This window comes from Colossoma macropomum, unplaced genomic scaffold (assembly GCF_904425465.1).
Source record: "Colossoma macropomum unplaced genomic scaffold, Colossoma_macropomum, whole genome shotgun sequence".
NCBI lineage: Eukaryota > Metazoa > Chordata > Actinopteri > Characiformes > Serrasalmidae > Colossoma > Colossoma macropomum.
In genome coordinates this window covers 867,287-891,964 of record NW_023494809.1, presented here as the reverse complement: position 1 = coordinate 891,964, position 24,678 = coordinate 867,287, and the positions used below count along the sequence as shown (strand labels likewise).

Here is a 24,678-nt window from a genome sequence, read left to right as displayed (position 1 = left end):
TCAGTTGTACTGAAGGTCTGACAGATCCAGCCACATTGTTTTCTCTGAATACCCCCAGTTCCCACCGGCCTGCTGTTCCACTGGCCTTCACTGTACTGACCCAGTGGGTCATTATTGGCAGTCTCTCCACTGTCCAGTATCTGGATGGTCTGAATTGATCACGGTATGTGTGTGTGGGTGGGGGGTATCAGGGTCTTACTGCTGGTCTATATTTACCACCTTGAGGAGGCGTGTGCTTTGTTCATGGACTGCATTGTCCCTGAAGGACACTGTGTGTCCAGGGGTCACCCCCACCCCCCAACCACCACACACACACACAGTGGGACAGGGAGGGAGAAAGCAGGCAGAGAGATTTGGTGGAGGTGATAGAGAGAGGGAGAGAAAGAGACAATCAGAGACAGATAACAGGGTAAGGTCACTGAGAAAGATACAGCGAGATAGAGAGTCATAGAGAAATAGTAAGAGAGAGAGAGAGAGAGAGAAGCATTGTGGATCTAATAATCCTGTGAATCAGCCCATCCTCGAAGACGAACGTGAGTGGCTTTTTAACTTGACTTTGTCTTTCTCTCCCACCTGCTGCAGGAGAAGCGTGTAGCTGCTGTCTTTGAGCTGAGCAGGCCTGACGTCACTAACCTTCCAGAAATCAAACACAAACAAAGTTTCTTTCATAACCTTGCTCAGTTCTATTCTTACAAATTCCACACAACTGTAGACGTAGACTGTAGAAGAGGTAAACCTGTAAAATTTATACAGTCGTACGCAAAAGTCAAAATAAACGTACTAAACTGTCACTGGGGAGATACCCCTATTATCACTGGGGTGGGACCCTAAAGGGTCCATCTCAGTACCTTTAGTCAGGGAACATAACTGAACCATAATCCACTGAAATGATATGTTCTAAGCTGTACTGACTCCACACACCCCGTCTCGCCTCCAGGCTTTTATTTTACTGTTCTGTTTAAAATATTCGGTTATGAAAAGGTACAAATACGAACTTTTCACCCGGAAAAACTTCACAATCAGACCTTAAAACCACTGTTGCACCTTTGAGGGAACATTTACACTGTTTGTATCTTGATGAATGAAAAATGTACCTGAACAGAACCTTTATTTCTCACAGTGTTTCGTTGTTGAGTTTGACATATTGTAAAACAGAATATAACTTTTGCACAAGCCGCATTTTATGTTTTATTTTTCCCCTCAATATGTTGAATTCAGCAAATAAACAGTAACTGTGCATTAAAACGTGCAGAAGTCTCTGTAGAGGATGTGTTAATTTATTCACGCTTGGAAATTCAACAGAAGCATGGAATTTGACCGGGGTGCCCAAACTTTTGCACACCACTGAAACTGTTAAAATAGACCAAGACAGATTTTTTCCTGTTGACTGTTTCCTCCACCTTCACTTCTAGTTCGTGTTTGCTAAACTGTGTGAATGTTAGGTTTAGTCATTCCAGTTTGCTGCTCTCAGACGCTGAGCAGATTAAACTGAATGAACAGAAACAGAAGTTCGTTTAAATAAAAGCGTATCTTATGTCGTTCATGTAAAGCTGGAAAATGAAGCATGACATTGATATTCTACACCACAGGGAACCTTTAGCCTGCTTGGGAGGCAGTTCTGGTTTTCTAGCGGAAGCTTCGGAGAATCCAGCCCCTGTTCTTCTTAGCATTTAGCATTAGCATTTCTCTTATTGAACATAGTGTTACTCAGATCATTAGGTGTAAAATATACATCTGCAAAGAAAAAATCACTAACGATCACCACACGCTAGCACATCTATCTATTTATCTAGTTAGCTAAATGTCTTGTCTACCTGTCTGTCTATCTGTCTGTCTAACTGTTTAGTCTCTGTAGTTAATTGTCCCAGTTAGCAAAATTTGTCTGGTCCACTTCTGGGCCATATCCTTGGTTCGTTCTGGCCCAATATATGGCTGGGTCCTCGACCCAGATCTGGCCCACACATTGTAAAGTGAGAAAGCCAGAATTGGCCCAAAACTGTCTGCTATCTGGGCTATGTATGTAGCTAGGTTGTTAACTGTCTTGTCCTCTAGCTAGCTAACTGTCTTGTCTATCTGTCTGTCTATCTCTCTATTTATTTAGTCTATGTAATTGTCTTGTTTGTCTATCTATCTATGAAGCTTGCTAGCTAATGTTTTTCTATCTATCTGTCTGTCTGTCTGTCTATTTAGTCTTGTCTTGTCTGTTTGTCTGTCTGTCTGTCTGTCTATTTATGAAGCTAGCTAGCTATCTTGTCTATCTCTCAGCCTGTCTGTCTGTCTGTCTATCTATCTATCTATATATCTAAGTTCAGAATAGCTTTATTAGCATGACTGTGAGGTACAGTATTGCTAAAGCATCACAACAGAAGAAGTGAACAACAAAAACAGTAATGAAAACAGAATAAGATAAATGAACGAACATAAATAATAACCATATTAATTATTATAATCATAATATTACAGTATTATTATTATTATCACTGTTTGTAATTATAACCATACAAATTAGTAAACTAATGACATTTGCAACATTGGGGGTCAGTGGAGTGGGGGTATGGAGGGTGGGGGTCAGTGGAGTCAGGGGTATGGAGGGTGGGGGTAAATGGAGTGGGGGAATGGAGGGTGTGGGTAAGTGGAGTGGGAGTATGTCTACCTGTCTGTCTATCTATCTGTCTGTTTAGTCTCTGTAATTAATTGTCTTGTCTGTCTATCTCTGTATGTAGCTAACTAGCTAACTGTCTTGTCTATCTGTCTGTCTATCTCTCTATTTATTTAGTCTATGTAATTGTCTTATTTGTCTATCTATCTATGAAGCTTGCTAACTGTTTTTCTATCTATCTATCTATCTATCTATCTATCTATCTATGTAGTTAACATGCTAATTGTCTTATTGTCGTTTCCACCTAGCTAGCTAATTCGTTTTATCTATCTGTCTGTCTGTCTATCTGTCTATCTATTTAGTGTATGTATCTATTTAGTCTATGTAGCAACTTTCTGTTGGCTAATTATTCCCTTTCTTCCTCTGAAACCCACCATTGCTCAGAGTTTTATCCGTTTGTACAGTTTTCTCAGACGCTGTACTCACCCGACAGTGAAACTTGCAAATTTTGCTCTTAATGTCCACTGAAATGTATTTCTGTATTATAATGTGCTCCTGTCTGAGCAGCATCAGCAGTGCGGGGGGTTTAGCTCTGCGGTGATTCAGGGGGCTACACTCCTCACTCTTCTGTGTGGAGGCATTACTGCTTATTTATTTCTCAAAATGATGAAACACTCTTTTCACTCATAGTTTATAGACTTATTTTTCACAATTCCCCCCATCCTCACAACACACACACACACACACACACACAGCTTCCCCAAAAAAGTATTTATTTTACTCCTGGTGGAGTGTGTGTGTGTGTGTGTGAGAGAGAGAGGGGCCTTCAATTCCTTTATTTTCCTCTAGCTGCTCAGACAGATCAATTTTAATGACAGATCAATCTTAACACGCTGTGTGTTGCTCTTTTTCTTCCCGTTTGTATGGAAAGCAGCACCCCACCCCACCCCCTCGCTCTGCTCCATCCACACACTCCCACACACTGTTTATATTAGAAGGGGCAGTTTGGTGCTCAGATATGATCTGCAGAGAGGCTGGGGGTAAAACATGCTCTGTTTGTGGTGGTAACACAGGTGGCTGCTGCGAGTCGTCTGTAAATGAAGTCATTCCTCACGAGTGTCCCGGATCTGCTGTGAGTGAGTAATGAGGAGGAAAGTGCAGCGGCAGCACTGCAGACCCCAAAACACGAATTATTACTCAGTCAACCGGCCACTGAGGACACGGTTACAGGGCTTTCTGCCTCCTTAACCCCCCCCAACTCTCTCTCACTGTCTCTCTGTCTCTCTCTGTCTCTCTCTCACTCTCTGTCTCTCTTTCTGTCTCTCTTCTCTCTCTCTCTCTCTCTCTCTCTCTCTCTCTCTCTCTCTCTCTTTCTCTCTCTCTCTCGTTCTCTCTCTCTCTCTCGTTCTTTTTTGTTCTCTCTTCTCTCTCTCCCTTTCTTCCTCTGAAAACCCACCGTTGCTCAGAGTTTTATCCATTTGTACAGTTTTTTCTCTCTCCTCTCCCTGTGTGTCTCTATCTCTCTCTTTGTCTCTCTCTCACACTTCTATCTCGCTCTCTTTCTTTTTCTTGTTCTTTCTTCTCTCCTCTCTCTCACACTGTCTCTCTCTCTCGCTTCTGTATCTCTCTCTCTCACTTCTGTCTCACTCTCTTTCTTGTGCATTCTTATTCTCTTCTCTCTTTCTCTTTCTCTCTCTCTTCTCTCTCTCCTCTCTCTCTTTGTCGCACTCTCCTTTCTCTGCTCTGTCTCTCTCTCTCCTCTCTCTCTTTGTCTCACTCTCCCTTTTCTGTCTCTCTCTTATTTCTCTCTCTCTTTGTCTCACTTTCATTTTTTCTGTCTCTCTCTCTCTCTCTCTCTCTCTCTCTCTCTCTCTCTCTCTCTCTCTCTCAGTGGTGTGGAGGTTATAGAGCAGTATTACTGTAATAAGGCTGATATTCTCTCAGGTCCTCCAGGTGCTCTGTGGTCAGTGCTATATTCTGACATTTGCTCCAGTAATAATACAATTAAACTCTTCACTTTAACTCAGTGGGGTCGTCTTTCACAGACATGAGCAAAGCTGTACGGCACACTTTGACCACCCCTGTGTCCACTGCATTACAGTCCAGCGTTACAGCGCTGTGCTCCTGTTCTGTTGGTCTGTGTCTCAGGTCTGTTCAGATCAGTGATTCATGTTTTATTGGCCTGACAAATAATGTTCAATTTGTTCTGCTAAAGCTCAGATTACAGCGACTGGAATATGAAAGAATAATCAAATTCAAGATTTAATATTTAAGAGGTGCAAAAAGAGATCAGTTACATTTATATATCACTTTAAACCATTAGATCATACGTTTCTGTGTGAGGAGCCACTTCGATTCCTCACTGTCATAATTACAGAACTTACACATTAGTTACATATTATTTACTGAATAATCCATAGTATACACATTCTCTCTCTCTCTCTCTCTCTCTCTCTCTCTCTCTCTCTTTCATCTGTCCGTCCTTCTGACGGCTGTGCTGTTCTGTTCTGCTGCAGGTGTTGGTCAGAGGTTCGCCATGGCAACCAAAATAGTAACGTACCGTTGCCAGGAGGAGCAGGAGGAGCAGCTGTCTCACAGCATGGCCCTGTCCTCTCAAATCAAGAAGAAGAAGTTCAAATCCAGGTGTGGACACAAACTCACACACATGCATTCACACATACAGTATGTCCCGTATATGTGCTGTGTGAGGCTTTTGTAAAGTGCACTCACAGTGCTTCACTCCTGTTTTTGTTGAAACTCAGGATGTTTTAGTCCTAAAAATGCGAAAGAACCATGCACATGAAACTGTTATGTCATTATTACAATGTTATTATTCCATTATGCATCAGGAAACAGATGTAAATAAACTAATTGAATTAACACGTCACGCCACGTCCTTCATGCTACTCTGCTCATTACTTAGTCACTGCAACAATTAGACTGTTTGTAATTAGGCTTGTGGAAAAAGCATTATGACTACATCAAGGACCAGTTACACCACGGTTACACCACTGATATACAATGGCTACATTACAATTACACAACATCTACACTATGTTCAAAATAAAGGTACGCCATACTTACACCAGAGTTACACCATGGTTACACCACAGTTACACCATGTTTACATTATAGTTACACAATGTTTAGGCTACAGCTACATCACTGTTATAGCATGGCTACAACACAGTTACACCATGTTTACTCCACAGTTGCACCATGTTTACACTACAGTTACACAGTGTTGACACTACAGTTACACCATTGATATTGCAATGGCTACATCACAATTAAAACACATCTACACCAGAGTTACACCATGGTTACTCCACAGTTACATAACGTTTACACTACAGTTACACCACTGTTATAACATGCTACACCACAGTTATGTCAACATTACACCACAGTTACACCATGTTCAAATTAAAGTTACACCATACTTGCACCAGAGTTACACCATGGTTACACCACAGTTATACAATGCTTACATTACAGTTACACAATGTTTAGGCTACAGTTACACCATTGTTATACTATGGCTACACCACAATTATATCACATTTCACCGCAATTACAACATGGTCACAGTTGCACTGCTGTAATGCCCTGGCTACAATACAGTTAAATCACATTACACTACAGTTACACCATTGAAATTTCATAGCTACACCACAATTACAACACAATACGTCACAGTTAAACCATGGCTTCACCACAGTTATGGTAACACCAAAGTTACACCAAGGACATGGTGCAGTTAGAGTTATTCTGAGTTGTGAAACATTTACCCAGGGGCACCTGTTGGAGAGCAGATTTATAACAGTACACACACGCACACACACACACACACACACACACACACACACACACACACGCACACACACACACACAATGTATATTTATACCCTGAATCACCAGAGAAACAGGAGAGTCATGCTGTGTTTTTATTGGGTTAACCCTGCATGAGTGAATAGCCCTGTAACACTCTTCCTCCTGCCAAAGTCGAACCCTCAATTCACATAAAAGACTGGATTTAGCAGCTCAAATGGATTACACACACACACACACACACACACACACACACACACACACACACACTCACACACACACACCACACACTCACACACACACACACACCACACTCACACACACACTCACACACACTCACTTTAGTGTATTTTTCGGTGTGACTGTATCTGAATCCTGCTGTGCTACATAGAGGTGGGCAATATGATGAAATTTGTCTCCTATTCATTATTGAATAATTTATTTTATGTAAAGAAAAAAGAAAAGCAATTTTCTTCATGGTGAGCAGAGACATTACAAAAATGGCCCATCATAGTATCAGTGACAAAAACTTGAAATCATCTGATTTCATGTCTAATATTCATAGACGTTTTCTTGAACCTCTTGTATTTGTTTACAACTAAAGAATTCAACTACAATGTGAGTAAATAGGAATTTTCTCCAGCACCGCTGCTGTTTCCTGTTCAGATTCTACCTGTGTGAACATGCTGTGTTGACACGTTCTTTACAGGAGACGGCAGCAGGAGAGCTGTTTGCTTCCACAGTCATTTTTTAAAATGATGCTGATCATAAATGAATATCAGTATTATTAAAATTTGAAATGGTGTGATTTTTATTGGATTTTACACTGTGGTATCTCATTATAACCGGTAACTGTCCTATCTTCCCTGATGAGCAGCAGCCAAATGTCTCTTTAAAGACACAGCAACACAAACTTTTGCGTTATTTAAGGGTTTGTAAAAGCACAGGTGAGATTTTATGGAAATAATTTATAAAAACAATTAAGTTTTTGTGAAACTCACTTGACTTTTTCTTCAAGCCTTTTCTTATTTACTCTGTAGATGTTTAGGAAATTGGACTCAGGCGCTGCAGGCCTCTGTTAGTCTCCATGCTGCTGCTAATCTGGGTGTTGTTGTGTGACTGAGAACTTTATTCACCTTACTTTCAAATAAGCCAGTTAATGCTTCCATTGTTCCAAGCAAACAGCCCCGAAAATACCGTCAATTATCAGGCTTCTTCTGTACTTAAGCATCTGATGAAAAGTGAATGTTGGCAACAATAGTAAACCAATCTGACCACATGTTCGTGTCGAACCGTTCGCTTTACAAAGCTTACATTACAAAGAAAAGCAGCCATAACTTCCCTTTTTCGTTTTGTTTTGCCCACTTTGACTTCTCTGTGTTGGTGAGATCAGCAGGTAGACTTCTCCTTTCCCACCTGTTGCTCTGTTTTTAATAACGTGATGGTGTGAATTTCGCCACACCTTCACTAATAACACAGTGATCGGTTACTACAGGCTAAACCTGTCTTTGTCTGAAACTGTCTCAGTGTAACTGGACTCTGTTGTTGAACGACCTGTGTTTCCCCTTTCATTGTGTCCCATGATGTGTTTATACACAAAGAGGAATAAGCTTGCAGGCTAATTATTATACATTAAAATGATTATATTCATTACAAGCTTAAAAAGAAGCTCTTTGTTCATATTATGTGTGTGTGTGTGAGTGAGTGTGTGTGCGTGTGTGTGTGTGTGTGTAGGATGAAAGGATGGAGAAGGATGAAAACATTCCCTAAAATGTTTTCCTCAAAACTTGTAGCTTTTGGGTCATTCTACCATTGCAGTGGCAATGAAGGTACAAATGTTGATGTAATTCAAGTGTAAAACATAATCTGACATATTGAACAATATCAGTAAAGTTGTAACACCACTGACTGTAACACCACAGACTGTAACACCACTGACTGCAGTACCACTGAATGTAACACTATGGACTGTAACACCACTGACTGCAGTACCACTGACCATAACACCTCTGACTGTAACACCACTAAGTGCAGCACCACTGACCATAACACCACTGATTGTCATTCTACCGACTGCAGCACCACTGACTGTAACACCATGAACTGTAACACCACTGACTGTAACACCACTAACTGTAATACCACTAACTGTATCACCACTGACCACAGCACCACTAACTGTAACATCACTGATTGTAACACCTCTGACTGCAGTGCCACTGACCATAACACCACTGAGTGTAACACCGCTGACTGCAGAACTACTGACTGTAACACCATGAATTGTAACACCACTGACTCCAGCACCACTAACTGTAACACCACTGAGTGTAACACCGCTGACTGCAGCACCACTGACTGTAACACCACTGACCATAACACCACTGATTGTCACACTACTGACTGCAGCACCACTGACCGTAACACCACAAACTGTATCACCACTGACCACAGCACCACTAACTGTACCACCATTAACTGTATCACCACTGACTGTAACAACACTGACCATAACACCACTGACTGCAACACCGTGAACTGTAATACCACTGACTGTAACACCACTGATTGTACCACCACAAACTGTAACACTGCTGACCATAATACCCTGACTGTAACACCACTGAAAAAATGACAGAAATCTGAGCTTTTCTAAAACATATTCTAGCGCCAGTTTAGTTTTACACTGTCACATTGTGTGTAGAAAAAAGAAGAAATATTGCATTTATGCTGTTATTTTACAACAATTGTAAAATCATTTAATGTTCCAGGAGTAACACCACTGACATCAGATTGTATTAATATATATGATATCATATCTAAGCCTAATCTACTAAACCTGAACCAAGTAACTGTGGCTTTCAGAAGCCCTTGTTTGACTCGGTGAATTAAGCATGAATCAGAAGGTAAATAATGCATATATAGTATGTTCTGAATAATTTAATTAATGAATAATTTGTAGTAGTTACTAAATAATGTCATTACTGAATCATTCGTAATAGTTACCTAATAATTCATAGTAGTTGCTGAATAATTCATATTGGACACTAAATAATATATCTTGAGATAAATAACTAAATAAATGAATCAGTTCAAGATCTTAGCTGGTCAGTCTGTTTGTTAAACACATGTAAATAAGTAATAGAAGTGAGGCGCGATCGCTCAGTGAGCTGTGCGATCTGTGAGTGTAATCTGAGATGTGCAGTGTTTAAAGGTGTGGTCTGACAGGCGTGAAGAAGAATGACCTTTAATATCGGTCACGTGTAGCCACATGTGCTTTATCAGAGGATCAGAGCACTTACTGAGGCTAAATATCAAATGGCTCTCTGTTTTCTATGTAGTGCACAAGACAGGTCACGAAATAATTCAGCAGTGCTCCAGCAGTGCTGCTGGAGTTTTTAAACACTGTGTCCACTCACTGTCCACTCTATTAGACACTCCTACCTTGTTTGTCCACCTTGTAGATGTAAAGTCAGAGACGATAGCTCATCTGCTGCTGCACAGTTTGTGTTGGTCATCTTCTAGTCCTTCATCAGTGGTCACAGGACACTGCCCACAGGACGCTGTTGGCTGGGTATTTTTGATTCTCAGTCCAGCAGGTGTTTAAAAACTCCAGCAGCGCTGCTGTGTCTGATCCACTCGCACCAGCGCAACACACTCTAACAATCCGACACCATGTCAGTGTCACTGCAGTGCTGAGAATGACCCACCACCCAAATAGTACCTGCTCTGTGGGGGTCCTGACCATTGAAGAACAGGGTAACAAAGTATGCAGAGAAACAGATGGACTACAGTCTGTAACTGTAGAACTACGAAGTGCTACTATATGGTCAGTGGAGCTGATAAAATGGACAATGAGTGTAGAGACAAGGTGGAAACGTAATAAAGTGTCTGGTCAGTACAGACTGCATATGAAGTCTGTCATGCTGTGGTCTAAACCACACTTGCAACCTGGACTATTTTGGTGACTGTTGAGTTCAAGTGTTTGGTAGCAATTAACTGTTAAGACTAAGTAACAAGCGTCGGTTTATTTGGTGTTATTTATTGAGATGGTCCTATGACTCTGTTATCTGCTGTCTAAGTGTAAATATAATCCAATGCAATACAATACAGTAAAGTACAATATGAGACAATTCAGTTCAATATCATACAATACAATACAATACACTGCATAATATCGTACTGTGGTCTAAACCACATTAGCAAGAGCGGGATGTGGTCTGAGTGGGTTGAATGAAGTTTTAGGGGTGTATTTTTACATAAATGATTTGGGCTATTTGGGTGACTATTGACTTCTAGTGTTTGTTAGCTACATTAGCCCTGTGGCTGTAGCTCTAAACTAAAGAAATAATATTTGAACTCTGAGCATATCTTCGCTGATCGACTACATCTGGGGTTAAACTGAGTAAAATTTTTGCTGCACTATTCCTTTATTTTTAAACTGCATTCTTTTTATGCACTTTTAGATCAGATATAGTTTTTCACAGTGCTAACGTTCGCAAGGTAGCAAATCGCTGCTGTTGAAAGAAAACCTCATATTTCCATTTTTGTCATTTTTCAGTTTTTAATGATGAACAGACCAAAAGAAACGGCCCAAAATGACTTGGGGAAAAGTCTGGTTCCATTGACTTACATTAAAAGTGAAGTAGGTTTTTCCCTTCTCCTGTAAAGTTGCCATTTTGGAGACACGAGGTTTTGTTCCGACAACAGCGATATGTACTGTCTTTTCTGACCTGCCTAGTTTCGACTGGCATCAACATCACAGTCCAGCTTGGTAACATAACATTTTAAACTGGAAACTCAACATTGTGTAGTGACTAATCTCTCTTTCCACCAGCTCTCTGTAAAGCTTGTCCAGCTTTGCAACAGGGGCAATGAAAAAATGCAATGCATAGACACATCAGCTGGCATCTGATTGGTCAGGAGACCCGTCAGTCACTTTTCAGGCAGACGTAAATGCACTGTTGGCTGGAGGTTTTTTGAGCAGAAAACTATATAGGAAGCTCTAATATGGTTTATGAATCTTGTTATACAGCAGACTGCAGGGCTGAATGAAACAGACCGTATCAGCAGGAGCCCACAGTCCGACACTCAAGCTCCCAGATTCTCCTCCCTTAGGCCAAATTGGACTCGTTTCCCTTTTTCCGTAGCTGGGGACCTGTTTAGCTTCCTGATTTACTAACGAAATTCAGGGAGAAAAGGGAAGCGGGCCTGTAAGTATGTGAGAAAAATTTAAATAGAGACAATGAGTCCATGCAGCACTGATCCCTTTCAGATCCTCCCTGGCATCTGCTGGGTGTTAGAAGGGCCTTCGTGGGCTCAAGTGTGAATGAGACTCTGCATTGTCAGAGCGCCGCGGTGCCAAGCCGCTAAATCACCTCACGCTCTGCTGATACCACAATTCACTCTTATTACTGAGTGAGAAGTGCTGGTTTGTTTGCCACTATTGTGTGAGATTGGTACTATGATGGTACCAACTTTTACTATTATACAGTAAAGTACTAAACAATACAATACAGAAAAGTAATACAGTACAGTACAATACAGTACAGTACAGTGTAGTAATACAGTACTGTATAATACACTACAATACATTACAGTATACTATACAGTGCAGTATAATACAGTATGACACAATACGGTATGGTACACTATAATATAGTACAGTACAGTGTAGTAATACAGTACAGTACAGTACAGTGTAGTAATACAGTACCATATAATACACTACAATACATTACAGTATACTATACAGTACAGTATAATACAGTATGACGCAGTACGGTATGGTACACTATAATATAGTACAGTACAGTGTAGTAATACAGTACAGTACAATACAGTACAGTACAATAAGTGTGGTACGGTAAAATACAGTACACAGTACAATATAATACAGTATAGTACAGGACAATACAGTACAGTATGGTACAATACAGTACAATACAATGCAGTACAGTATAGTGCATTACAGTACAGTACAGTAGAATACAGTACAGTATAATGCAATACAATACAATGCAGTGTAGTAAAATGCAATAAAAGACAGTACAGTGCATTACAGTACAGTACAGTAGAATACAGTACAGTATAATGCAATACAATACAATGCAGTGTAGTAAAATGCAATAAAAGACAGTACAGTACAATAGAATACAGTATAGTATAGTGCACTACAGTGCAATGCAATGCAATACAACATAGTACGGTACAGTATAGTGCAATACTGTACAGTACAGTCTGGTACAATACAGTACAGTATGGTACAGTACAATGCAGTAGAATACAGTACAGTATAGTGCATTATAGTACAATACAATGCAATACAATAACATAACAGTGCAGTACAATATAATACAGTACAGTACAATTTAATACAATAACACAATATAAAATACAGTAGGGTACAGTACAGTATAGTGGAGTAGAACACAAAACACAATGCAGTGCAACACAATACAGTACAGTATATTACAATACAATATAATACAGTGCAGTGCAATACAACACACACCAATACAATACAAATCAATACAGTGAATAAAAATATATATTATGTGGCAAAAGATCACTGTGAATCAGAGTTGCAGTCAAAACATCATATCCCCCCCCATCTCTCTCTCTCTCTCTCTCTCTCTCTCTCTCTCTCTCTTTAGCAGCAGTATGAAGATGAATTACTCTATGAATTACAGAAGCAGGAACAGTCTGTGTGGCCTTGGCTTTTTCAGACCCACTAACAACTTCACACACTTTCATATTTCATTAAGAAAGTCATCAGTCTTTTACACAACAGCCACCTTTAAGAAACACCAGATCCTGGAGCTCCAGGCCAGCCAAACCCCTAACGGTCAGAGTTCAGGTTAAAGATACAGCTCCCTCTACTGGTCAGCTGCAGGACAGTGCATGGCCTGCATGCTGAAACAGCATTAGGACTGATTTATTGTGTCTAAGAGTAAGAAAATGAGTGATGGTCCAACATCAGCATGAATCAGTCATTGTCATTCCACTAACATAAACACTGTAATAAATGGCCAAACGTTTGTGGACACCTGATCCTCCAGAGCTCATTTACATATATCAGTCTTAAAGGCACAGTAACAAAAACAACCTGGTTAATGTTAAAGAAAAAAGAGGTAAGAAATGGTCATGGAAAATGAATTTTATGCATAAAACATCACAAATATCATAATTAACCCTCACAGGAAAAAATTAAATACAAGAAAAATGTAGAATGTGTCTACATAACTCCTTTAATATGGAGCTTGTCCTTCATTGCTGCAGTAACAGCCTCTACTCTTCTGGGACAGCTTTACACTAGATGTTGGAACATTGCTGTGAGGATTTGATTGAGCATTAGTGAGGTCAGGTACTGATGTTGGATGGTCAGTTCTGGATCACTCCAACTCATCCGAAAGGTATTGGATGGAGGTCCATCACTCCAGAGAACACAGTTCCACTGCTGTTACATGTTGGGAGGCTTTATACCCCTCTAGCCCACGCTTAGCATTGGGCATAGGTGCACCTCATGTGTGCTCCATAGCATCCCACTCTATTGGTCAGTGTTTTTTATAGAGATTAAAGCTGTGTGCACAACTGAACATATTTATCACCAACAGGTGCACCTTATAGGAATGGTTCAGTAAAAAAAGTAAAATTTAAACAATTTTCCACTTGCCTCAGTTGTAAAGGACGAGCCAATGCATGCTTGGAGTCCAAATTTTGCTTCTTTAGTTTAGAACTGGAGCTATAAAGCTAGCAAACACTTTAACTCAATAGTCACCCAAATCGCCCGAATCATTTTTTGTAAAAATACATCACCAAAACTTTTCTCAACATTCTCAAACCACGTCCAGATCTTCATTAAGGTCACGCTGAACAGTCGATGTGGTTTTGGACACAGTATGACTTACTAAAAAAGTGAACAAAACTGAGGGCAGCCACTTTAGGCAACAGGGTCTGTATTCACCACCTTAGGTGTCAGAGTGCTGATCTAGAATCAGCTTCTGTGACAATAAGTATCATAAACGCAAAGGAATTTGATCCAAGGTCAGTCCTGCTTTGTGAATACCAGCCCTGGTGTTTGAAAGCTGAACCACAGCAACAACTCTATGCACTTTAATGAAAGCCTGGATGTGGTTTGAGAGGTTTGAGAGATGTTTTGAGGATGTATTTACAGAAAGAATTTGGGTGACTGTTGATTCTAGTGTTTGCTAGCAACTTGTTGCTGCAGTGCTAAACTAAAGAAGCCAACTCCCAACACGTCTCAGCCGACTGAATACTTCTGGGAAAAGTGGAAAATTGTGTAAATTTGATTTTCCGCCAGACTATTCCTTGAGCGTCTGGACACTTTTGTCTGTGCCGCTCCACACATGAACGAAAAGCATGTGTGTGGACTCCTCAGTGTCTCTATGACAGTTGCACATTTTGTTTACTCACATCTTGTTTGTGCATTTCACAGTGATGAGGAGGCCTCCCTCTGCGAGTTCTATCCCATCATCCCCGGTGACGTCATGTCTGTCAAAGAGATCCTGACGGAGCCCAAATTCCCGCGCCACCGGACCTGGTACTGGCACAACCACACACCTCACAGCCTCCTCACATAAATATACAGTAACATTCACTAACTTTTCAAATGTCTGCATAGATATATTCTTAAAATATAGAGAAATTTATACGTTCCTTTACAGTGGTGGTGATAGGAACCAGGGGTCGGCATGTCTACAACACAAATATAGACATTTTATTTGCTATCCAAAACCACCAGTGAACCTACACGAGTCTTCTGAGTTTATATGGAATGTTGATGATGGAAAATAGTGATAAATATGAAAAAAATAAGTTTTAGGGGGCTGTATAGCCTTACACCCTGCATGTACCTTTCTGACATGGATTTTAGGCCGAAATCCGTTCAAAACTGTCATAAAACAGTGTCTCAGACATCAGGCAGTGAATTCATAGCCACTTCATGCAGTAACTTTCTGTGAGGGAGCTTTCAGAGGTGGACATCTGGTTCCTATCACCACCATTATGAACAACTCTGACTCTGCAATGTCCTCTAGGACCATTTTATGGCATTTTACACCAAACCACTCTGAATGACTTTGTTTGCATCTTAACCATTTAATTACGTGGAAAGTCAGAAAAATTGGTGGAATTCTCCTTTAACATGTAAGTACTTAGACTGGATTGGATTTAATTGGACTGGGGGCAAAACCCAGGATTGAGGCATGAAGAAGCAAAATTCAGGCACCAAACATGTCTGATTTAAAGCATTTGGTATAAGAGGTCAATAGTGCAGATTTCATTCTCCTCTAAACTCTCACTTTAAAATTGCAATATAAATCTCAGTTATGAGTTGAGCTGCTCAGCGAGTGAATCAGCTGGAACCGAATTGAAATGGGAATATTATTTGCACACACGGGGGATGATATAGATTTAGCTGCTGTTTTCATAGTTTCAGTCTCCTAATAATTTTCTCATTTTAAAAGTATTATAAAGTTCTCCTTCGGCGTCTCTGCTGAGTTAAAAGTGATCCACTGCCTAAAAATATCCAGCCAAGAGTTGTTTGGTGGTCAGAAACTGACCACTGATAAAAGGCAATGGCTAATACAGGGGTCGGCAAAACAAATGTTAAGAAAAGCCATTTTATCCTTTCAACAAAAATCAAACCACCGTGGGATGCACAACATTTTATGTCCATTTTACCATCTTAGCTGTAAATATGTCTCGGTATGTGCTGATGTCCTATTATAGGGTAGAAATATAATATAAATGAAAATGCAGACTTACTCTGATCTGCTTTACGCTTTAGCTCAGCTATAGCTGCTTTTCTCGCATCTCCAGCAGGAAACTTTTCCTCAAAAGTAGAACGGTTTCTTGTAAAATGTTTCTTAATGCTCAACTTTTTATGAGGCTGAAGTCGCTTCTCATTCTCCAGCTTCTTGTCTGAATTTTCCTGTTCCACCTTAAATGGTGCCAGAATGTAACTGCTGCACCATTTAAGGTGGAACTGGACAATTCGAATAAGAAACTGACTGCAGCTTCGTGACTTTTTAGTGTTTGACAGTTTCTCGTTGCAGATTAAACGTATCAGGAAACCAGCTGGAGTGATTATAAATGTAAATAAGTCCATTCGTCTCCAAATTATCGATGTTCGCCTTAAATCTTTCTCTTTGCCTTTTCGTTAGCTACGAGCTACGTGAGATTGTTGTCTGCATTGCTATGGTGACCAGCAGTCTTTAGGGTTAAAGGGTGAATCAGCAGTTGTGCATTACATTACTCCAGCATTTAAGAACATTTATTGTAAAAACTGTCAGAATGATCAGCAGAGCTTTATTAATATAATCTAATTCTGTATAAAAGATTTAATTCTGCTGTGGAGCCACAACAGGGCAGTGAAAAAGCCACATGTTGCCAACATCTGGGCTAATACAAACTGTGCTTCGACAGATGAGCTACAGTCTCTACAAAGTGGAGCTACAAGGGAGGTGTTTCTAATGAAGTGGCCGTGCAGTGTAGATTCCAGATGCCGTCCTTTTTGTGCGCCACTTTCACAACGCTTGCCCTGCACATGCCGAGATATAAATCTCTCTGCAGAGATACATCTCTGTCTGTTTGTTTTGGGTCTGTAGTCAGTGCTGCTGGATGTGTAGATGTGTGAAATGGACAGGACACTGTGGAGCTGGCCAAGGTGAGATAAAGCGTAAATCACGTTAGCGGCCGCCGTGTCCTCCCAGCATCCCTGACGCCGAGGCCCAGACATTTGTCCTTTGAAGTGTTTCAAACAAGAGACTTATACAGCTTAAGAAGTGAAAGTCAGAACAGCAGATTTTTAAAAATGGGTTAAAAAAGCGACAGAGTGTGCTGTAGGTGATGCTACAGCACACTCTGTCTTAAGTAGTGGTGTCAATTACAAAGTGTTAATAATGCGCTACAAAGATACATTATTGAAGCTGGAGTGGGTGATTTCTGTAGAAACCAGAAAGTGTAAGCTAGTTTTTGATGAAATTAAACTGAAAAAATCCCACCCTCCACTTTCAGCCCTACTTCCAAAGCCACTCCACCAAAACACATGAACACACATGGCCTGACCCCAGAGTGTTGGAGTCGTTCAAAGGCATAAGATAAATACCATCAAATCACACTTTCTCAACACTGCAATGCAGACATCGTAGAACATACACACACAGATTACATACAAGATAAACATAGCTAGCTAGCTCACAGCTTAGCTAACATTACAAGTCTCAAGTTGGCTTCCTATTTGCTGGCTTTTTGTTCACATTTTCCCATTCCACCTTAAATGATGCAGCAGTTACATTCTTGTGCCTGCACCATTTAAGGTGGAAAGGGAAGAAGCTGGCAAATGAGAAGCTGATTTCAGCTGTGTGCTTACATTAGCATTGGGCTAATACATGATGTAGCTGCAAAAGTAGCTAGCTATGTTGGCTACATACTTCAGGAAAATAACAAATTCCCCCACAACAAACCAGATAACAAACAAAACAAAACAAACCAGATAATTACCTGTCCAACAGAAAAATAGCAACCTTGGAGTCACATTCCAGGGAATTCAACTCCTTCAAGTTTCGCCAAAGTTCACTGAAAGTCACACCAATGTTCACTCTGGTTTGACGCCTGCTTTATCCAACCTCTTTCTGTTCAAAGCCTTTTCTACTTCTGTCTTTCTTTTCTTCCTTTCTTTAGCAGCGCAAGCTGTTGTAGGTACCTGTGTAACTTTCTCTGCCATTCTTGTGAAAGTAGCTTGTTACCTTTGAGCTGTGTGTGTGTGTGTGTGTGTGTGTGTGTGTATGTGTGTGTGTGTGTATGTGTGTGTGTGTGTGCGCATGCGCACTCCATGCACAAATGAGTACACATGCAGAGTACATGTCGTGAGGTAGGCAAGTAGACAGGCAGGTAGGCCATCCAGTCATTTCGTCCTGGCCAAATGAAATGACTGGACAGGGTTTTTACAGTCCAGTGGCCTCCACAGATAACGATTTTTTCTTTATTGTCAGAGCATTTGATTTATTGATTATCGTAGTTTCTCTCTGAAGCTCTTGCTATGACTCTGCGGCTGCAGCCCCCTCGCTCAAATGCAGCTTTTAAATGTTCCAGTAGTGACTCTCTTGATAACAGATATTTCTACAGGGGAACCCTCAGGGCCTTCTGGGCCTTCAGAGAAGGCCTATTGATTTCTGGGTACTAAAGAATACATGTCCATTTATTCAATAAAATGCTTGTATTTAAACTCTGCAAGTATCACAGTGCTACTCTTATTTCATGGATGGAAACAAAAGGGTTCAATTCTTTAAACGCCGAAAATATGGCCAATCAGGATTTATTTCTCTCTGTGGTATCTAGATAGACATAGCAAAGCGGGTTCTCCCATTGATTAGCACTCTAGGACCTGGACAGAACTTTTATTACACACTTCTATAACTCAGTTTGCATTGAAGTCCCTGTAGTTACTAAGTAATAAGTCTTACTATGGAATAAGCCTGTGATTTTAAGGGGTTAACTGCACAAACAAATGTAATTAATCACAGTTCAGTGCATAAACTATTACAATTAATCATGTTTCACTACAACTAATGCAATTAAACACAATTGGCTACGTATACTATAGTGATTGGTTGCAATTGATTACACAAGCTAATACTATTCTTTCTGGAAGCATTAACAAATGCAAATAATCACAATTAAAATACACAGACTGATGCAATTAATAACAGTTAACTACACAGGCTGATGCAAATAATCATGATTAACAACACAGGCTGATGTGAATAATCACAATTAGCAAAACAGGCACATGTGAATAGTCATGATTAACAACACAGGCTGATGCAATTAATCACGATCAACTACACAGGCTGATGTGAATAATCATGATTAACTACACAGGCTGATGTGAATAGACACTATTAACTACTCAGGCTGATGTGAATAGACACTATTAACTACTCAGGCTGATGTGAATAGTCACGATTAACAACACAGGCTGATATGAATAATCACGATTAACAGCACAGGCTGGTGCGAATAGTCACGATTATCAACACAGGCTGATGTGAATGATCATGATTAACTACACAGGCTGGTGTGATTAATCACAAATGCCTACACAAGCTAATGTAGGTGATCACAACTGACCACAAACTAATGCAATTAATCATAAATGCCTAATGCAATTATAACGATTAATTAATTTTAAGCTAATTTACCGTTAAGTGTTTCCTGTTAGCTGTAGTGTTTCCCTGACAGAACAGAACCTCCCGCTATCATCGTCATTCACACTTCACACATTCATTGACAGCTCAGATGTGCAGCTTTAGCCCGGGCTGGTAATCCTCTTTAGGAAGGAAAACATTAGCAAGGTCGTCTGGCTGCGGACGCAGTTTACCGCTGGGACAGTGCGGGGGCTTCTGGGGGGAGCAGAACAAAGGCAGGAGCAGATACACTGTAGGATAATGAGGATAATGTACGGATGACCTTACATCCTTACCGTCATGAGTCCGTCACAGATGAGAGCTAAACAATAATACAATGATATTTTTAGAATCTGGGTGTGTAGTTATGTAGCTGTATGCAAAAGTTTGCTTATAGATTGGATTATAGATTACAGATCAGATTGTCACTGCTAAAAACACAAGGAGAAGAAAAAAAGTTATTTTTCAAGTAATTGAACATTTGATCCATTTCTATCAACCCATTTATTGTGAAATGTAAAGGACAGCGTTGGACGGCTACGATACGTCTGACATTTTTCTGCACATTTTAGTGCACAATTTCTAGTTATTTGAGTTTCACACACTGAGGAAAAAATATAAAATGTTGCTTAAACTTAGCACAGGCCACATTTTATGTTTAGAGGTACTGTGCAAAAGTCAGAAAACACTTTATTTATTTAATTTCCGGTAAAAATGGCCATTAAGTAAATTTAATTCATTTTTATATATTTGATATATAGATGTAGATATTTGTGAGGAGGTTAGATATAAAATAATCCACTTGCATTACGAAGGAGAAAGTCAAAGGGAAATAAGTGAAAAAACATAAACTGGAGTATAATATATAATAAAATATAATTAATAATTTTTATAAAAATGATTAAAAGCTACAGAGAAAATGGGACTCCTAACAGCCACCTGGAAGAGCTGGTCGACACCAAAACTGCCCCCATCAGATAAACAGCACTTAAAGCTTTCATCTTTGAGAGAGAGGAGAAAATCAAGCTGCTTCAGGGTCGGTGTCCAGCACAGTTTAGAGGTTTCCCAGCTCAAACAGACCCACTTAACCTGGCAATTAACAGATAAGTGTAATCAGGTGTGTTGGAGCAGGTAAATCACCAAACTGTGCTGGACACTGTGCTGGCCCTCCAGGGCCGGAGTTGTGCACCCCTGCTCTTTACCTTAATTATGTTTATTTTATTAAAACAAATGAATGCACATTACAATTTGTCACTACCAAAACAATCACAACATTACCGAAACTCTATCAAACGTTTCAGTAGTGACTGTTTCGGTAGTGAGAATTTCAGCTCATTTTGAGCAGAACTCAAAAACACAGCCAGTACGTGAACACAGCAAACACAGCTTTGAGCAGCTGTTCACACATAAAATCATCATATCTTCACTAAAATGTAACAATTTTACTTAATTGCAGAAAACGCGTTTCGGTAGTGACAGTTCTAAATATTCCACACTGATTTTCAGAATTTGGGACACTTCAAAACACTGGGATCTAACTGCTCACAATGTGGCCATGAGGGACAGGGATGCAGCCTGACTTTCAGCTTTAAACACAGGGGCGTGGCTAAAATAAGGCCCCGCCCACATGCTAAAACTCTTTGTGTTTCGGTAGTGACATAAAAATGTGGTTCAGCATATTTTTAATAAAGTTTTTTTTTTATTTAACCTTAAGATAGTGAGTGTAAATGTAGGGGTCAGATTTTGAGCCACACACCTCCCAATAGAAAGAACCTTGTAAATGATTTTGTACATGTTTAGCTTATTACCATCTCTATTAATGCCTCAGGTTTAAATAGATCAGAAAGTAATCCTTGCACATATCTAAGGTCTGAATACTTGACTGTTTTTTTAGGTTTTTACTGTAGGAGCGCAATAAAGAACTGTCTCAGTTCTCAGGCTATTTCCGAAACAATGCATTTCACGTGTTATGGAACTCATATTTTAGCTTGAGACAGTGAGAGAGGGCAGGTTTCTGCATTGTGAGATGTGGGGGGCGGGGGGCTATAGAATCATATCAAAGTGAAAATTCCCTCAGATCAGCTCCAGCCTATCAGACTCGGCCTGTTTAAAAGCAAGTCAAATCCACAGAGAGCCCGACACAAACACAAACTCACACCTCACACTCACTCACTCACTCACTCCTCTGTCACTACAGCCTTTCTAAACTTCCAAAAATCTATGATATTTACCTGCAATAGCATAGATCTGATAATGCTGATAATAACTGCATAACTGAATAGTTTACAGTCATTCAGGGTGGTTTGGTGTGACATGGTTCAGATATCTTTACAGTGGTAAAATCCCTGGCTTATTACATACTAAGGCTTATTATTCAGTAACTCCAGGGACTTCAGTGCAAACTGGCTGAGCTATTCTTGGGTTATAGAAGCATGTAATAAAACTTTGGGCCTGCCAGCGGACCCTGACCATTTAAGGGGTTAAAATTGGTATTTTGGCCAAAACCTTAAGACTAACATAAAACAACATCTCAGACGTCAGGCAGCGTTTTCATAACTTTCTGTGATGGAGCTTTTAGAGGTGGATGTCTGGTTCCTATCACCACCGCTGTGAACAATTCTGACTGTGCAAGTTCCTCTAAAACGGAGCATTTCGAACCAAACCACTCTGAATGACTGTGTTTACATCTCAACCATTTAATTATGCAGAAATGTGGGGGACGTGCCCAGTAGAATATTGGTGTTTAAAACGTCTAGTCTAGATTTGTTGCTGTATTTACATGCAGGTACACAAATCTGCATTCGGATTACACTCTAAATCTCCGACAGGTTTGAGTCTCCGCTTCTGTCTGTTTTTCTGTTTGTTTCAATGAAAAACACACGGCTGCTTTTTTTTTTTACGAGTTTTTAATCTCGTAAAAAACAAGACTGTACATGCCACAATAAGGTGGAGTCAAATTCAAATCACAGTAAAATATCTCCTCTCCTGCTTACAAACACAAATGTGGTGTAGGATGAAAGTTTCAATGAACTACAAGTGAGAAATGCTTCAACAAGAGGCGTTTTTAAGGTGTTCATGCCATGCAGGGTTAGTATGAAGCCAGGTTTAGAGGTGATATGATTGTCTCCACGTTGCATTACAGCAAAGTGGCTTAAATTCTGAAGTATAAACTGATTTAATTGTTTCTGTGGTAACTTTCTTGAGAGCCCTGGCTTTGTTTCGTGGGAATAAGCTGATTCAGTGGAGGGAAAAGCTGCAGATTTACTGTGTACCGCAAAAACAAAGACGTACTGAAGATCCTCTGGAGATGGATAACTAGCATTATTGAACAAAGTGGAGATCAAGCACTTTTGAACCAAGTGTTCTCAAGTGTTCCTCGGCTGCACTTCAGTTAAAAACATCTGAAGCCTACTCCACAAGGAGCGTTCCTGCCATCGGTTTCTTCTTTCTCTCTTTGCTTCCCCCTTGCTTTTTTAAGTACAACAGGCCCTATCTGGATTCAGGAGTGTGTATGCGGCTCCACGCACTCGCTGACCTCCACACAAGCACTTAAAATGACAAGCGGCGAAATGTCACCAGGGCACTCCTCCACTCCGAACAGATTCCGGCAGACGGAAAAGTTCAAGCGGCTCAAATCAACCCCTGGACGCTGTTTGTTTAGCGCGGCTAGACAGAAAGCCAAAGCGGGGCAAGACAGGCTCCGGCTCGAGAAAAAAAAAAACAACAGACGTAATCTCAGAGTCTTTCTTCTCTCAGCCTGTCTGTGCTGACCCGTGGCATCATTTGCATAGCACTTCTACAGAGTCATTGTGGTAGATGATGGGAAATCCCATAATAAGGCCTGTAAGTGGATTGTCATAACATGCTCTGTTCAAGATATTCCATAATAAGACCTGAATATGGAATACCATAATAAGGCCTATATGTGGGACATTATAATAGAGGTTGTATATGGAATGTCGTAATAAGACTTCTATATGAAATCCCATATTAAGGCCTGTATATGAATTTTCATAACATGCTCTGTTTATGATATTCCATAATATGACCTGAATATGGAATGTCATAAGACCTGAGTATGGAATACCATAATAAGGCCTATTTATGGCATGTTATAATAGAGGTTATATATGGAATTCCACAATAAGGCCTGTATATGGAATGCCATAATAAGGCCTGTATATGGAATGCCATAATAAGGCCTGTATATGGAATGTCACAATAAGGTCTTTATATAGAATGCCATAGTAAGGCCTGTGTGTGAAATGAAATCCCATAATAGGGCCTGTATATAGCATGTTATAATAAGGCTTGTATATGAAATATTATATGGGATGTTATAATAGAGATTGCAAATGGAATTCCGTCTTCATATGGAATGCCATTATAAGGCCCGTATAAAGAATGTTATAATAAGGTCTTTTTATAGAATGCCATGATAAGGCCTGTATATGAAATCCCATAATATGGCTTGTATATGGAATGTTATAATAAGGCTTGAATATGAAATATCATAATATAGCTTGTATATGGAATAATAACATCCTCATACTGAATGCCATTATAAGGCCTGTATGTTTAATGTCACAATAAGTCTGGCTTATGTGGGTTCTGGCACTGTATGATATACTGTTATATATAAACATGGACAAAATTTCATTGCACAGCCAAAAAGCGTAGCAGTCATCTCAAAGCCTGAATTTTTCATTACTTTTGTCCAATTAATGTAGTAAATTTTGGACACCAAATATGTCTTGGCTGATCGAGCACAACTGGGAGAAAGGCGAAACTGGGAAAATGTGATTCTTCACCAAACTACTGCTGAATACAAAACTGATCTCAAATCCACCAACACTGTATATCTGTATCTATACAGTTCACCAACACTGTATATCTGTATCTATACAGTTCACCAACACTGTAGATCTGTATCTATACAGTTCACCAACACTGTAGATCTGTGTCTATACATTTCACCAACACTGTAAATCTGTGCCTATATATTTTACAAACACTGTATATCTGTATCTATACAGT

The 24,678-nt window shown here is 39.9% G+C and overlaps 1 protein-coding gene across 1 annotated transcript in view; it reads left to right on the top strand.

Moving 5' to 3' along the window:
* Window positions 1-307: 307 nt before the first annotated feature.
* Window positions 308-24,678, top strand: part of myom3 (myomesin 3) — a 100,215-nt gene continuing 75,844 nt past the window's right edge. Inside the window, exons 1-3 of the mRNA XM_036558362.1 lie at window positions 308-533; window positions 5,116-5,242; window positions 14,889-14,993. Of these exons, the coding sequence (XP_036414255.1) occupies window positions 5,136-5,242; window positions 14,889-14,993 (212 nt within the window). The 5' untranslated portion in view covers window positions 308-533; window positions 5,116-5,135. The remainder of the gene's footprint in view (window positions 534-5,115; window positions 5,243-14,888; window positions 14,994-24,678) is intronic.